The 14697-nt window shown below is 42.6% G+C and overlaps 1 protein-coding gene across 1 annotated transcript; it reads right to left on the bottom strand.

The window, feature by feature from the left end:
• Window positions 1-368: 368 nt before the first annotated feature.
• ATP5PO (ATP synthase peripheral stalk subunit OSCP) lies at window positions 369-8902 on the bottom strand. Its single transcript, XM_006187486.2, is given in 8 exon segments — window positions 369-550; window positions 848-934; window positions 3117-3188; window positions 3190-3230; window positions 3971-4100; window positions 6436-6546; window positions 7557-7607; window positions 8787-8902. Coding segments are annotated over 8 exon segments (645 nt in total). The 5' UTR covers window positions 8826-8902; the 3' UTR covers window positions 369-436.
• Between the last annotated feature and the right edge of the window lie 5795 nt (window positions 8903-14697).

The raw sequence follows: 14697 nt of genomic DNA, 5'->3' as shown, positions 1-14697 counted from the left end.
TCCGAGAACCACCTTCAGCGTCTTCTCTGACTAGAGATGGACACCAACAGGTGAAACTCCAGGACAGCCACCGGTTCGCTTTACCTTAACTCCACCTGTAGGCCCAGCCCCTCCCCAAGCTCTGGCCTCAGAGACAAAGGACGTGAGGCAAGATATACCAAGTACTTAACGGTGCTGGGCACAAAACAGTACCTGGAATAAATGTCAACTATTTTTCCTAAGGGATAGGAGCGTCCACAAATTCCTAAGAATAATCTACAGAAACTAAATTCCAAAGGGTCTTTTAAGTTTAAACTAAGGGTAGACACTGAAAGATATAAAAATAAGACTCCCGTATTTCCATTTTACAAGAAAATAAACCTAGTATATTCTGTTCAGGAAGCATTTTATTGTTGCTCCAAGCTTAAGAATTTTCACTGACAGAAAATCAACACTTTTAGGAAATCTCCCGCATTGCTCTGCTCAGCTTCTGAATCTTGGTTTTTGCAGACATATCAACATATTTCTCTCCAATACGGACAATCATTCCACCCATGATTGATGGGTCAGTCTAGGAGAGAAAATAGGTTGAAAATGTGAAAACACAATGCTATTTCACTAGTCAAAAGGAAAGATGAGAAAGTGCTCTGAAAAGTCTACGTGCTACATAATTGTAAGATGTGGTAATTACATCTAGAAAAAGACAGAAGTCAAATTGTCAATGGACTCTAATAATTTATATTGAAAATAAATATGTAGGTTCTACTATAGGTAAATTTTTATATACACAGATCTAATTTTCCACTTTCTATAGCCATTTTACGTGTTAAAGAACCTGAGGAAACACTGTACACAATTAAAAACCTACCTTAACTTCCAATTTCAAGACTTGGCCTTTACTTAGGAAGGTCTTCAGGACCGTTTTTAATTCAGTAAGAGTGGCTTCATCTAAAGGCTAGAAAAGGACAAAACACCCTTTAAATTTAGATAAAGCAAAACAGAAACTTACCATAGTAGAAGGAGAGAAAAAACATCCCTCTGGCTTACTTCACCAAGACAGGCCCTGTGAACTCCCGTGCCTGGGGACCCCCCGCGGCTGCACTGAGCGGTCACCATCGATACTGGTGCTCACACTGCCCACAAATGCCACTCCCTCCCCATCTCTGCTCTATGGTACCAGCAGCGCAACCCGGCAATGATTCAGGGGGAAAACCCCGAAGCTTGTAATGCCGGGGGATGCAGGCCGCTCCCCCGTGCCGCCCCCTTGGGTGTGGCCTGAGCCCGTTACTTCCTTGGATGAAAAGCTGCAGCCGACCTGGTTCTACGATCTGTGACCCACGGGTACCAGGAGCTCTGGCATGCTGCCCCCTTCTCTGAGGCTGAGAGTCTGTTGGCTGGCTCTGCAACCTGTTCATACAAGGATCACGAGTGCCCAGACTCTGTTCTCTCCCCTTGTCCCAACTTTTACTCCTGGTGGGACGACATGGTAACCATTGCTGAAGGAGCGGCCTGTTACCTGTCACCAATCCTACCTCACTACCCACACCTCTAAGAGTCCAAAAGCTAGAAAAAACCCTTTCCAGCTCTGTGAAGACCTAACAGTATGTTCTGGGGATGGCGGCAGTGAAAGGCTATCAGTGTTCAGTCAATCATGTGCTGAGGCTCTGAGGTTAGAGGACTCAGAATTACGTGCCACCTTCCATTTAGATGCGTACCGGGTGGTAAACACCTGTCTGCCAGGCGTGTTACACCACGGTCTCCTTCAATCTGGACAACCCTGGGAGGCCGGGAGTTATCACTCCCACTACACATGTGGAGAACTGAGGCTCACAGTGGTTAAGAAACCCACCTAAGGTCCCACTTAGAGCAAGAGAGGACTAGCGCCAATATTTGGAATCAGTCTATTTCTCAAGTCTGTTCCTTTAATCATTAATCAAGGTACACTTTTTTTTTTTTAAACAGTGGAAACTTATTTACCCAGGATTTTCAACATCAAAAGCACTAGGATCAATTGGTTTTAAAAAATTTTTACAAAAGCAAGCACTCTTAAAAAAAAAATCATGTCCTTGTAACCACAGAAGAATGGCTGGCATCAGTGCTTGGCCACAGGGATGGTGTGACTGTACCGTCTGGCTAGGGAAGCCGCGTCTGAGCTCCACTGTCGGGGAGGACCAGCGCGGCCATGCGGGGCTCGGGGGAACATCTGAGCTGTGAGGCTTCTCAGCCAGGTATGTGCTTTGGGGGCACCAACTACTGAACTACAAGTGCACAAATATGTACTATGTGCTAAAAGGTCTCTTCGAAATTGTGTTCTTCTGGAAAGTCAGAAATCTCTCAAACACTAGCAGTATTAACCCAGGTGAGATCAGGTGCTGTGTACCCCAAGTAAATCTACCGTGCTCTACTGACAAGTCCCAAGGCTGTCTTCCCGTACTGGCTGAACTACAGTGAGAAGAGAAGACGTATTTAAGACAGCAAGGAAATGACCTGTGAGGAGGCAGTGCCTGAGGACCCGAGGAACGTGGACCTTTGAGAGAGGCCTGTGCTCAGATCCTAGTCCCACCTTTTGTGGGCTCAGGCATGCAACTCCATCTCCATGGGCTGCAGTTTCCTCATTGGTAAAATAAGGATAATTACACTTCTGCTTCACACAGACCTCTGATGTTAAATAAAATAATAAATTATAAAGTACTCAGCCTATGGTAGGTTCCAGTCAATGGTGGCTGTTATTACAGTCAACTTCAGCAAGTCAGCAAGATCAAAGGGCCCAGCCACCTCATCCTTTCCCATTCATGACCACAGAAGATGAGAAACCCACTTCAGTAAACTACTTAGTATGGTATTTACAGAATAACTCAAACCTGTAGTAGACTGCAAACCAGTATTTCCCAACACATTTTGACCCAATCTACAGTCCTTATGAATAATTGCTGGTTAAGGAAGCACTAAGAAGACACATGCTGGTCCTTCCAAAGCAGTTCACAGAAACTGGTATAAATGAAGCAAACCCCCGAATGACAAGCCACCTTCCCAATTTCTTGATTTTAGCCTGCTTTTTTTTTTTTTCTTTTTTGGTTCTGCGAAATGTGACACATGGAATGTCAAGGCAAATGCAGCACCAACAGCTTATTACTTACAGACGCAGTGGTAACCATGCAAGGTACTTCTCCGCGGTGGACGCTCATCATGGTGGAGAAGGCAGAAATGACAGCCAGGGGTGTTGCTCAAGCGACCATTCTCAGCAAGCAAGTCTGGGAAAGTAAAGATATCTCACTTATGTCAGGTTATTCATGAAATATTATATTCACCTCAAAAGCAAACTTAGATTTGTGGCTTTAAAATACTATATTCAATGTATTTTAAGAATGTGAATGGAGAAGATCCAACTTGTTATTTAAAAAGTATATTCAATGTTAAAAAAAAAAAAAGAGACTGTGCTGACAAGCATTTAAATTTGTAAGGGGGTGTGTGTCACACAAATCTGGAACAGATTTCTTGATCACAGCTTGCAATCTGATTTTCATTTTTATGCCAGATTCCAATGTTGGCTACAAATTCTCAAAATTAACTAACACACTGTCTACATTCACAATACACTTTTTTTGGATTCTGAGTGACCATAGGATTTGAAAAGCAATCCAAAGGTACCAAAGACTGCAAATGTCTTCAAGGACAGAGGCACAGCCACTGGCTACAAACCATTTTTCTCTTCTTGGTATGAATCCCACTGGTCTCCTCCATGCGTTGCAACTACTGACTATGCAATCAGACATTCCTACATCTTAATATCCTTTAGACAGTGCTCCTCAAACTTCAGTGTGCAAACAAGCCACTTGGGGAGCTAGTTTAAATGCAGATTCTGATTCAGCAGGTTGGGAATCCCCGAGATTCTTGACTATCAAAGGCAGGTGATGCAATATTCCTGGTCCACGGACCACAGTTTCAGGAGCAGAATTTTCAAAGATTTCAGTAAAAAAGCTCTAATACTTACTGATCAGATTGGACGTGAGGGGAGAAAACCTCTCTTTTGCTGACATGTCATTCAGGCTTTTCACTTTAATGGAACGCTTTACATAGGGATTCATAATAGAAGCCGCCATTTTGGGTTCCTTCAAGATTTGCTAAAAGTACCAAAAAATAATTTCTTAAACTCTTGAGAGCATAAATGATCCCAGCTGCCACACACATACCTTCTTAAGAATCATGCATTTCATGAATGAAATTAGCACTCTCAAAGCACATAAAGAAAAGTTTATAATCAAATAATTTTCTCTGCCTTTAAGAATGCACCACAGATGATTTTACACAGGAAACTATTTCTCGAAAATATTTAAAAACACTTTTATGAAGTTTCTTACATTTATTTTTGCTTTTCAAGAGAGATTATAAAAAATTAAGCAGTCAGAAGATTCAGTTCACTGTATATTTTAATGTATCTACTGCGAGTAATACTGTAATCACCCCATGGTCAGAGGATGCTAGTGATGCCCACACTCCAGTGCAGACCTAAGATGCTCTCACTGCAGAGGCCTCCTTGCCTCTTCCTCAGCATGGGGGCCTCTCCGTCTCAGGCATGGATTCTGTCCTGCCTCTCAGAGCTCAGGGGAAACCACCCAACACTGTGAGAGAACTCTTGGTGCTTCCAGAGCAGCCTCAGTCAGTCTGCTAGGAAAAATGGACAAAAAAATGCGAGTGCAGGTCCTATGAGAGAGACCACTTTGTTTCCGTGAGGTTAAAACATAAATGTCCGGTCAGTGACAAAGTGCAGCTTCTGGCACGTGGCTCCCCTGAGTGTGGGGCCAGGGTTCCAGTGAACAAATGGCTGTTTTCATTGGGTATCTTTCAGTAACGCACCTCAATCAGCCTCCTAGTCACCTTGTGAGCACCCTCTCCCAGGCTCCTGGCCAACGTCCATCTATGATCCAGGCTACTTGCCTACACTGCCATCTAATGCTAAAACTTCAAGGTGAGTGGCCCCACAGAAACAACATTTTTTCATAAAAATTGCTGGCTAATACTAACTAAAAGCATCCTGGTTTGAATTGACCAGTTTTTTATGTTTCATATCTGTTTCTGCTGCATCATCCAGTGGACAGTTAGTGACATCTGTGTAGCGTCACACTTTCCTCTCAACGCCAAAAAATGGCTAATTTTCACTTATAAAGAGTCTTAAGGTAATAGCCTCCTTTTTTATGTCTCCACATCTAAACTGACTTCCAGGTTTTAATCAAACCCTGGTCTAATGTCCACAACCCAGGTCATTCTCTCCTTCATGAACACCACTGTTTAGATTTAAAATGGGTATAAGTGGCAAGTAGCGGGCAGTAATTACCACCTCCAAAAAACTGCTACTGCTACCCCCTCCCCTAGGTCTCTCCAACAGTAAGGCCGTTGGTTCTGTGAGGATCATAAACAGTTGATCGGACCAACCAAGATGGGAAGCATTATCTGCAGAGATAAACTGGACGGAGGAAAGAATGCAGAGCTGACACCAATGTCTGTTAGGACAAAAGTCCCAATAAAAGTTCAAAATAAAAAATGATCAAAACATCTAAGTATTATTCTATACAACTAGCCTGTGAAGGTTTTTGCCCCTCTTCACTATAAGATTAAAAAAAATCTTTAGAAATAAGTAAATTAAAAATGACAAGAAATTCTTAAAACTTAAAATGAAAAAGCCCACAACTTTCTCGAGAGAGAGTATATACTAGCTGTGCCTCCCTCTTTAATGCAGAACTGACTGCTAGAGGCGGTGACCCGGAAGTGAAAGGGGAGGAAGGAGCAAAACATGGGACAAACGTGCAGGACCTTGTTAACTGGAAAATTCAGAGAAAACTGCAGAGGAGAGTCTCCTGTGTAAGTTACACTGCAGCTTTTGTTAATTCCATTCATCTATTCCTTTCATGTTTTAAGAAAAAAAAAACCTAAAAGTAAAAATAAACTTTCCCCTGTAGCCTCCCAGTCTTTCTTTGTTGGTTCTCTATTGTCACGAAGCCCCTGCACCCCGACTAATTTTCCAGCCCAGCATGCTCTGCTCATTTCCCCCTCAGATCCTGGGAGTAAAGTAATAATTGAAACCAAGGAAGGGCTTCATAAGGAAAACAAATTCCCAGTAAAATAAAATCATAATATTTTGTAAAGACTATTGTGGAAATATCTGGAATGTAAGCATAGATTTTTTTAAAGGTGACTTTTGAATTCTCTTTGGAAATGGCAGTATTTCTTAAGTTACCATCTTAAATTGGGTTCCTAATATTAACATCCACATATGCATCTGTTTGTACCTATTGTACAATAAGTTTGGAATAATAGCACCCAATATTATTACTATAAACAGGATCACGAAAAGTTTTTTCTTTTTCTCTTAGGATAAACCCCATTAGGGATGCATAGTCAAGTATCTCAGGAAAACATATACAATGAGAACAATAAGCAATGAACAGGAAAGCTGCTTACTGCTACTCTCAGCAATTCCTTTTCCACTTGCTCCAGTTTATTCTGTTTAGATGCAGCAGAATAGAGAGCGGTGGCATAGCGACCTTCGATACCATGTATCTGAACAGGTGGCTTTAAATAAAGGCGGGGTAGGAGAGGAAGAGAAAAGAAAAATTAGGTTAGACATTATGCCATCAATAGCAAGATAAAAGATTTTAATTTAAAAAATACATCTTTTATAGCACAAAACAGTTTAAATATATCTTCAAAGAGCTACCCCAGATGACAATTCTCATACAAGTTCGGGGTGTTTCCTCGGCCAGGTCACCCAATCTTCACGCTCCCAATTCTTCATCTTAAAATGAGGGGCTTAGGAAACACGGTATCTAAAGTTCCTTTCCATTCTATCTATAATTCAATTACGTGAATTTTGAGATGAGCTTATGCTTCCTTTAAACTCAGTTAACTATTCAGTTCCAAGTTGGAAGGCTTTAAATACTGATCAAAGGCAGTTCTGAACATGTTAAAGCCAGGAAAACAGGTGTTTATGAAATGTATACAAGCATACTTTGATACATTTCACAGTGATAGTAATACTATAAATTTCCCTTACAGAGCGTCCCCATCAATGTTCAGTTTAATGGAGCCCTTTAGCAACTTACTAAGTGCCTGATGCTTGAGTTAATTTTTACAATGAACTGTAGGCCCCTTATAACCACACTACCATCAGTGTATGACTACATGTACCTAGTGGTACTGTAAGATTGTAGTGGAAAAGCTTAGGCTTTGAATGAGAAAGATTTAGTTTCAGCCCAGTTCTAAGACCAAACCGAATAACCTTGGGCAAGTTTTCCCAAAGTTTGTTTCCTCTTTTGTAAAATGGGAAGACCAGCTACTTTCCATCACTATTATCTGGTTTTAAGAAATTCTCATACTTCAAAGGTTATGGATGGGCCTGTCACACAGCAGGCTTTCAGCATTATTCAGTTCCGTAGCCCCCAACACATATCACATTTTGGGAACCACAAATCATGCAGGAAGGTTTAGGTAGTAACTGTTCAAAATCCATGCCCTAAGTGTATTGCTGTCTGAGTCAGACACATTCATCTACTTGACAACTACAAAAGAATAAGCTGACATACCCTCACAAGCTTGGCAAACGGCCTGACCACAGATGTACTGAAGCATCGCACCTTTAAAACAAAAAGAGAAAGTAGATCAAGTGAGATTACTTGAAAGATTTCTGCATTTAAACCAATAATAAAAAATGTTAAATGTGACTTCTAAATGATTAGCTTTTTATCTTCCTTTCTATCACAACACAGATTACCTGAGAGTGAGCTGCTTTTTATAACCTAGAAGTAAATCTCCCCATTGAGAATCATTCCAGGTTGCTTGGGAAAGTGCCTTCCCACTAACTTCCTAGTTTACTAGGAACAGGCTGAGGCTAGCACACCCATATGAGAGAGAAGACATTAAATTCGACGAAATATGTCTTTTAAAAAAATTTTAACAAGATTTTGGGCATTTATACTATCATCCTCGAGCATGATTTTAATAAAAAGTGGGAGGATTCCAGGTATGATCTGCAAGAGATGTACCTCCTTAGAATCCAAATGCTATCTGAAAATAAAAATTAATTCTTTGGTTACCGCAGAAGTATGATGTGAGAACAGGCCCCAGTTCTGAAAGATGGTATCTTGTCTATCAAGATACTCATAGTTCAAAAAGCACCTGCAAGGGCCCAGGTCACCTTCAAATAGCTGCAGCTCTGGGGTGTACTATACCGGTTGTGAGGATTAAAAGACTCTGTAACACTTAGGGAAAGTTTAAGGAAGCTGTAAGGTGTCGTGATATGTAAAGCATCGCGTTGACATGCAGTATAAACAGCACGACTTTTCCCCCCAACTTTATCTTCTGTGTGATTCTGTGAGTTTGAATCTCAGCCCTAACCCTTACTGTCTGAGGAGCCAAAGACAAGTCGTTTTGACTTCGGTCTCATTTTCTTTGTAAAAATGTGAAATGTGCTTTACAAATACCCCTTAGCATTATTGGTGACCCCTGACAGGCTTGATCACAACGACAGATTCCCTCTTCAGTGTCCCTCAAACCAGCTGCTTCCCGGGGCTGTGCTCGGAGGACGCTAAGGTCAGTCCTGCGCGCAGCCTCACGCCCACTTGCCCGCCAGCGACCCGAAGGGAAAGCGAGGCCGACGGAGCTGCCCGGCGTCTCCCCGACTCGCCGGGCCGCACGACCTTGAACGGCGGCCACGCTTCCCCAGCTGCGACCTCGAACCGTGGCGCTTAGCGTCTGGTACGGGTCACCCCCAGGAGGAATCCTCCCGCAGGCTTCCAGGACCGCGGTTCTCTCACCTGCCGGGAGAGCCCGGATACTGCTGGGGTGGCCATCATCTCCTGGGCGGCTGTAGGTCAAACCCGAGTTGACGAGAGAGACCGGGAGCGCACGCGTACGTCAGCGTAGCCCCTCGGTCCGCTGGGAAATGTAGGCCTAGGTGGTGAGGGACGCATGCGCAGGATCTCTTTTAGGCTGGGAGTTGTAGTCCTTAGAAATCGGTTGTCTGGGCTCGACCCACAGGACTGGGGGTGGGGCTAGTGGGCTCGTACAGCACCGGGAAATGAAATCTTTTGTTACTGATGCTTCTCATTGTGGAATGGATTTATTGTCCCTAGTTTTAAATTTCCATTTAGTTAAGTACGGTGGCATTTGTTCCGTTTCACGTGCATCACTAGCACCACTAGCTCGTTTACCCCTTCTTTCTACCACGCCAAGCGCGGTAGTCTAAATTGCGTTGTGTATGTGTGTGTATAAATTATATATTTATATTTATACGAGACTTACAGCGCCAGCAGCGGACGCTAAGTACCCAGTAGCCGGGTCGTCACTGCTCCTCCATACCTCTATCCCACCTTCACCTGAATATAGCACTGATCTCTTGGTTTGTGCAAATGTGTGAGGTTCTGGTGCTTAAATACTTGCTTTGGAGTAGAACAGAGGATTATCCGAGAATCAGACCCAAAATAGACCTGGGGTTTGAGCAAATGTGACATTGAAACTGAGAATCCAACACTAGCTTTGGCTAGTTCGTCTGCATTCTTAAAAACAATCTATTTTCAACCTATTTTCCCCTAAATGGATCTCACTCTAATTTTCTCTTCTGTACAGAATTGGCTGGCAGAGCACAGATTGGAGTTCCCTGGTTGCAGTAATGGGGTCCTGTGGTCAATTAAAAAGTGGTTTTCTGCTCAGATCTATTATAGACACACAGATTAAGTAATTAATTTACCCTTTCCTAGTGCAATTTTCTCATCATTGTAATAAACTTGTTAAATTGCAGAAAAGTAGAAAAAATGTAATTGCCCTTGTCACCACCTAGAGGCAGCTGTTGTCAATATTTGGTGTGTTGTCCCATTATTTTTTCAGATAGTAGCCTGAACTGCTCAGACTTGAATCCCAGTCCTTTTGTTTTCCTTGACCCAATTATATAACTTCTCTGTGCTTCAATTTTCTTATATATAAAATAAGTATTAGAGTAGCACCTGCCTTTTAGATTGTTAGGGAAAATAAGGAAGCTATTTTTATATGTAAAGTATTTAGAACAATTGCCTGACAGACTGGCACTCAATAATATTCTTTATTTTGTGTTTGTTTTTATTATGGATATGGACTCACTATCTGAACATAATTTAGTATTTTGCCTTTTTCCTTTAAACAAGGAAAAAAGATACTAAATTATGTATAGTTTGTAAATGCATGCTTACAATATTAGGATATATCCAAGTTATAGAATTTTCACAAACATCATTTTACTGCTGCAGAATAATCCATCAAGTGGATATTCTGTAATTTCATTAATCAATAATTTTTGAACATAATTCAGATAGTCTCCTTTTTTTGTGAGTGCCATTTTAAACAATGCTGCATCTCTTGAGCGTCTTTAGACATAAATTTTTTTTCTTCATACTTAGGATAACTTCAAAATAGATTTCCAGAGCTGGTACCACTTGGTGAGAAGGTATGAGCCCTTTAAAAGTCGTTGATGAATGAGGCCGTGCTGCTTTTCAAAACTTTTAACCAGTTTACCCTTTCACTAGGAGTGCATGCAAACCCTTGTTTTACTTCCCCCTGCAAACTATTTTCCGAGGCTGTTTTCAAATAAGTCTAATGGAAAGTATATTCATTACGTGACACATTTTACTGAGCACCTGTTACGTGTAGGCAGCTCTTCTATGCCCTTCTGGTGCCCTGAAGGTACAGCAGAGTACATGACAAAGGGCTTGCCTTTATAGACCTTATATTCTATGAGAAATCAAATCACAAACCCATGTCTCCTAGTGTGTAGGTGTTATTAGATGTAATACAAGTCAAAAATTCTGAGCCAGATACTCTTGGAAAATTCTAGACTCTCTATCACGCTGATAAATAATTATAAGTAAGCTGTAAGGCTGGACAGCAGCAGGGAGGTTCCCTCTATCTGCTTTGTGTTTACCCCATCTCACCGCAACCTTCCGCATGTTGCCGAGATAATAGTGTGTGGTTGTTTGAGTTTTTGAGTTTATCAAGTGGTTGCGCACATCTGGTTTCATTTTTTTTGAGGGGGTAATTAAGTTTACTTATTTACTATTAGTTTTTTCTTTAATGGAGGTACTGGGGATCAAACCCATGACCTCATGCATGCTAAGCATGCGCTCTACCACTGATCAATACCCTCCCCCCTTTGGTTTCATTTTTATTTTGAGTCTCAGGATAACTTAAGATGCAGGTAGTCTGGTACTCACCTACTTTATCGGTACTGAAACTTCTTGGATCCTGCATAGGCAGCTTATCTAGGAAATGGCAGTTTGGGGTCTCAGGATGTATTTCTAGGCATGAGATTTTGATGCCAGTGGACGCTGCTTATATCTTGGTGATTTGGGCGATTGGAGAAACACAGAAGCCCTGAATGAAGCCTGATGCCTCTGCAGTCAAGCCTCCCTTAGCCTGCTCTTGGATTCCTGGGTGTCTGCTGAGATCTCAGCATAGGCGAAGCCCAGCAATGACAGGTGAGGGCCTCAAAAGTGAACTCTCAAGAGGGACCAGCTGACAACAATTTCCTAGACGTGGGGCTGTCTTAGCTTCTGCTATGCACAAATAGAGAATATGGAAAGAAAAAGAGAATTTTGTCTGATAGAAGAAATGATAAGACTTAGCACTTTACATTTATAGTGCTTTCCTCCTGCACAAACTTAAATTGTTTTAAAAATAGTTATCTTAACAGCTGAGGCTGATGGAGTCAAAGGGATTTGCCCAACACCACAGCCTACAGCTACAGTGGTAGCGAAACCCAGACATCAAATCTCAGCTCTTCCGTTTTATGCTGACTTTCCGTTCAAAACAAATATTTCTCACTGTTTTATTTTCTCTAGAAAGGCACCATATGCTGGCATGAAAAACAGCACTGTGGTGTCATGAGACCCTCAATTGCACGTGCTTTAAAAAAATAAAGTGATTTTCCCTTGACCCAGAAAGAACCCTTCTGGAACTGAGAAATCTGGATGAAGGTTAATGTGTAAAATGTTCACTGCACTCACTTTAAAACAGCAAAAAATTGGAAACAAATATCTGAGCATAAGAGAGTGGTTTTTAAAATGGAACGTTGTGCAGCCATTACCATGAGATGCTCAAAAAGTGTTTAGTGACATAAAAAATATTTAATGACACTGAGGGAAAAATTAGAAGCCACATTCTGTACTTTTCTATAATGAACATGTGTCGCTACCATAATCAGAAGAAAACAAACAAAGCATAAATACAAAACAGAAATAGACTCATAGACCTAGAATACAAACTTGTGGTTGCCAAGGGGGTGGAGGGTGCGAAGGGATAGATGGGATTTCAAAATTGTAGAATAGATCACCAAGATTATATTGCATAGCACAGGGAAATATACACAAGATCTTATGGTAGCTCACAGAGAAAGGAATGTGACAATGAATATATATATGTTCATGTATAACTGAAAAATTGTGCTCTACACTGGAATTTGACACAACATTGAAAAATGATTATAAATCAATAAAAAAATGTTAAAAAAAAAAGAAGAAAGCAAACAAAAAGAGATGCCATGGTCCTGTTACTTGCTCTGTGTCCCGAAAATGACAGATGTATTCACGCCCAGCTTCTAATGTTGAGGGTGATGCTTCGAGTTGACAAATTCCATGAAGGCTCAGGCTCCAAAGTTGGACCAAAGGACTTCTAAGTTTTCTCCTCAATATTAGCTTTAACTAGACATTTTCTTTAGCTTTGCAGAATACATACCAAGGTTAGTATCTTCAGGGCAAAGGATGTTAAGATTTTCCCTATGAATTTTGTTACACTGAAAGGACCTGGGAAATGTTTGCATTATTCTTGTATTTATTTATCTTGGCATGAATTCCACAACAAATTCCTCTTTCTTTTAGTTCTTTTCTCCTCTGAGTTTGTTTTGAGAACTGTACGTGGATCCTTTGTTGGAGACCGGAGCCACTTGCTGCCTTGGGGACCCAGGCTGGCAGCCCTGGTTTAGAACATCACATGTAGCTTGTCTTTTTGTTTAAATCTTAAGAATGGGAAAATGGCTTTGGAAAATAGCGCCATATCCATGGCGCTAAAGGGGGTTTTAGGCCAGTCCCACCAATCAGCAGAGGCCCCTGGGCTGGAACTGATCTGGCTTTGAACAAGAGAAAATGTTGAAGAAATTGGACTATGGGACCCCAGCTGCTGTTACCATATGATTTTAAACTGTTTATCTTTGGGGTCTGATGCATTTGCCTCAGAGGAAAAGGGTGAATAAACATGTAAAAAATGGCTTAGGGATATTTTTGAGTCTTTGGAGAAAGCTGCATTAGGTGGGTCTACAGCACAGACCACCAGGATCTGAAGGCGACAGAGGGAGGGCCAGGTACTGTGGGAACCGGTACCCCTCCCTGAGCACTGGCACCTTCTCTCCCCTTCTCCACGCCAGCGATTGTGCCTACCCTGAAGCTTCACCTACCCGGCGCTCAAGGTCACTGCTCGCGCTCAGCCTGGTCCGGGTTTCTGAAGCATCGTCCTGACACTAGGGGGCGCCATCTCATCACGTTGTAAACTCAGCTTCTGGCCTTGGAATCAATTTCCTTCTAGAGCTTTCCCCATTCAAACCTCTATATCAGAGCCCACACAGGCAAGTAAGAGTCAGAGTATTGTAAGCCTGACAAACAGATTCCCGAGTGATGCTCTAATCCAGGTTCCTTGTGTTTCGGGGCTCAGAGGGGTACAGTTTCTCGTTCCTGTCACACAGCCTCAGTGCGCAAGCCAGTATTAGGACCCCCGGGAACTCCCCCTCCTAACGTGCTTGCTAGTGGTCACCTTCCCCGCCTCCCTCTCAGCCCTCCCACGTCTCTCAGCAGGTTTGGTACTTGCCTCCGCAGGCTCTGGAAAAGATGGCCCCTGGGTTAGAGCAGACCGAAGTCTTTCTTGTCAAAGTCCTTTTTCTTTCTGGGTTTTGGGCAGTTCAGGGAAAAGCTATACCATTCAATGGGTCCCCTGTCCCGGGAGATGGTAATGAAAGAAGCAAGGAGCACATGATAGATGCAGAACATTCTAATGTTTGTTGACTTGGTAAAAATGTGGCTGTAAATTAGGAAGAGCGGTGCCAACAGTGAACAGTACATGTTTGGGGACCTTTCTGATGTGAGGAACACCCTGCGGCTCCCAGCTCCTAATTGCCGGTCCTGCCGGAGCCCTGAGGTCCTGCGGTTGGTCATTATCTGCTGTGCCTGCAGACATAGGTGCCAGGCTCGGCAGCCCCACGGCCCAGGGTGGGAATCCCAGCCCTGCCACTCACCAGCTGTGTGGCGGGGCCAAGTCCCCTCCCTAACCACTGTGCCTCAGTTTCCTTACCTGGAGATTGGAGATAGGATCTATACGGATCGTGTGACTTAATGCCTGTAAAGCATTGGCCACAGTGCCGGCACCGAGTCAGTGCCCCATGAAATTGAACTGTCTGTCATCTCCTCCTCAAGACCATCTCCCTAAACATCGTCTTTCTCTAGAGGCAGGAGGGACCTGGATTATTCTTTATTATGGAATTTTAATTCTTATGTTCATCTCCTTCTTGAGCCATGGCCCGGAACGTGGAACAGAGCTTCATCGCGTCTTCTGAAAGCTGGGAAGTGGTTATTGTCAAAAACTAGCCCCTTTTTGAAGGAGCTCGCCTGCAGGGGGAGCGGCCGCAGCTGGTGAGTCAGAACTGGGTCTTCTCATCTG

This window comes from Camelus ferus, chromosome 1, assembly GCF_009834535.1.
Source record: "Camelus ferus isolate YT-003-E chromosome 1, BCGSAC_Cfer_1.0, whole genome shotgun sequence".
NCBI classification, from domain to species: domain Eukaryota; kingdom Metazoa; phylum Chordata; class Mammalia; order Artiodactyla; family Camelidae; genus Camelus; species Camelus ferus.
Note: the sequence above shows the minus strand (reverse complement) of the source record. Positions and strands in the feature narration are given on the sequence as shown.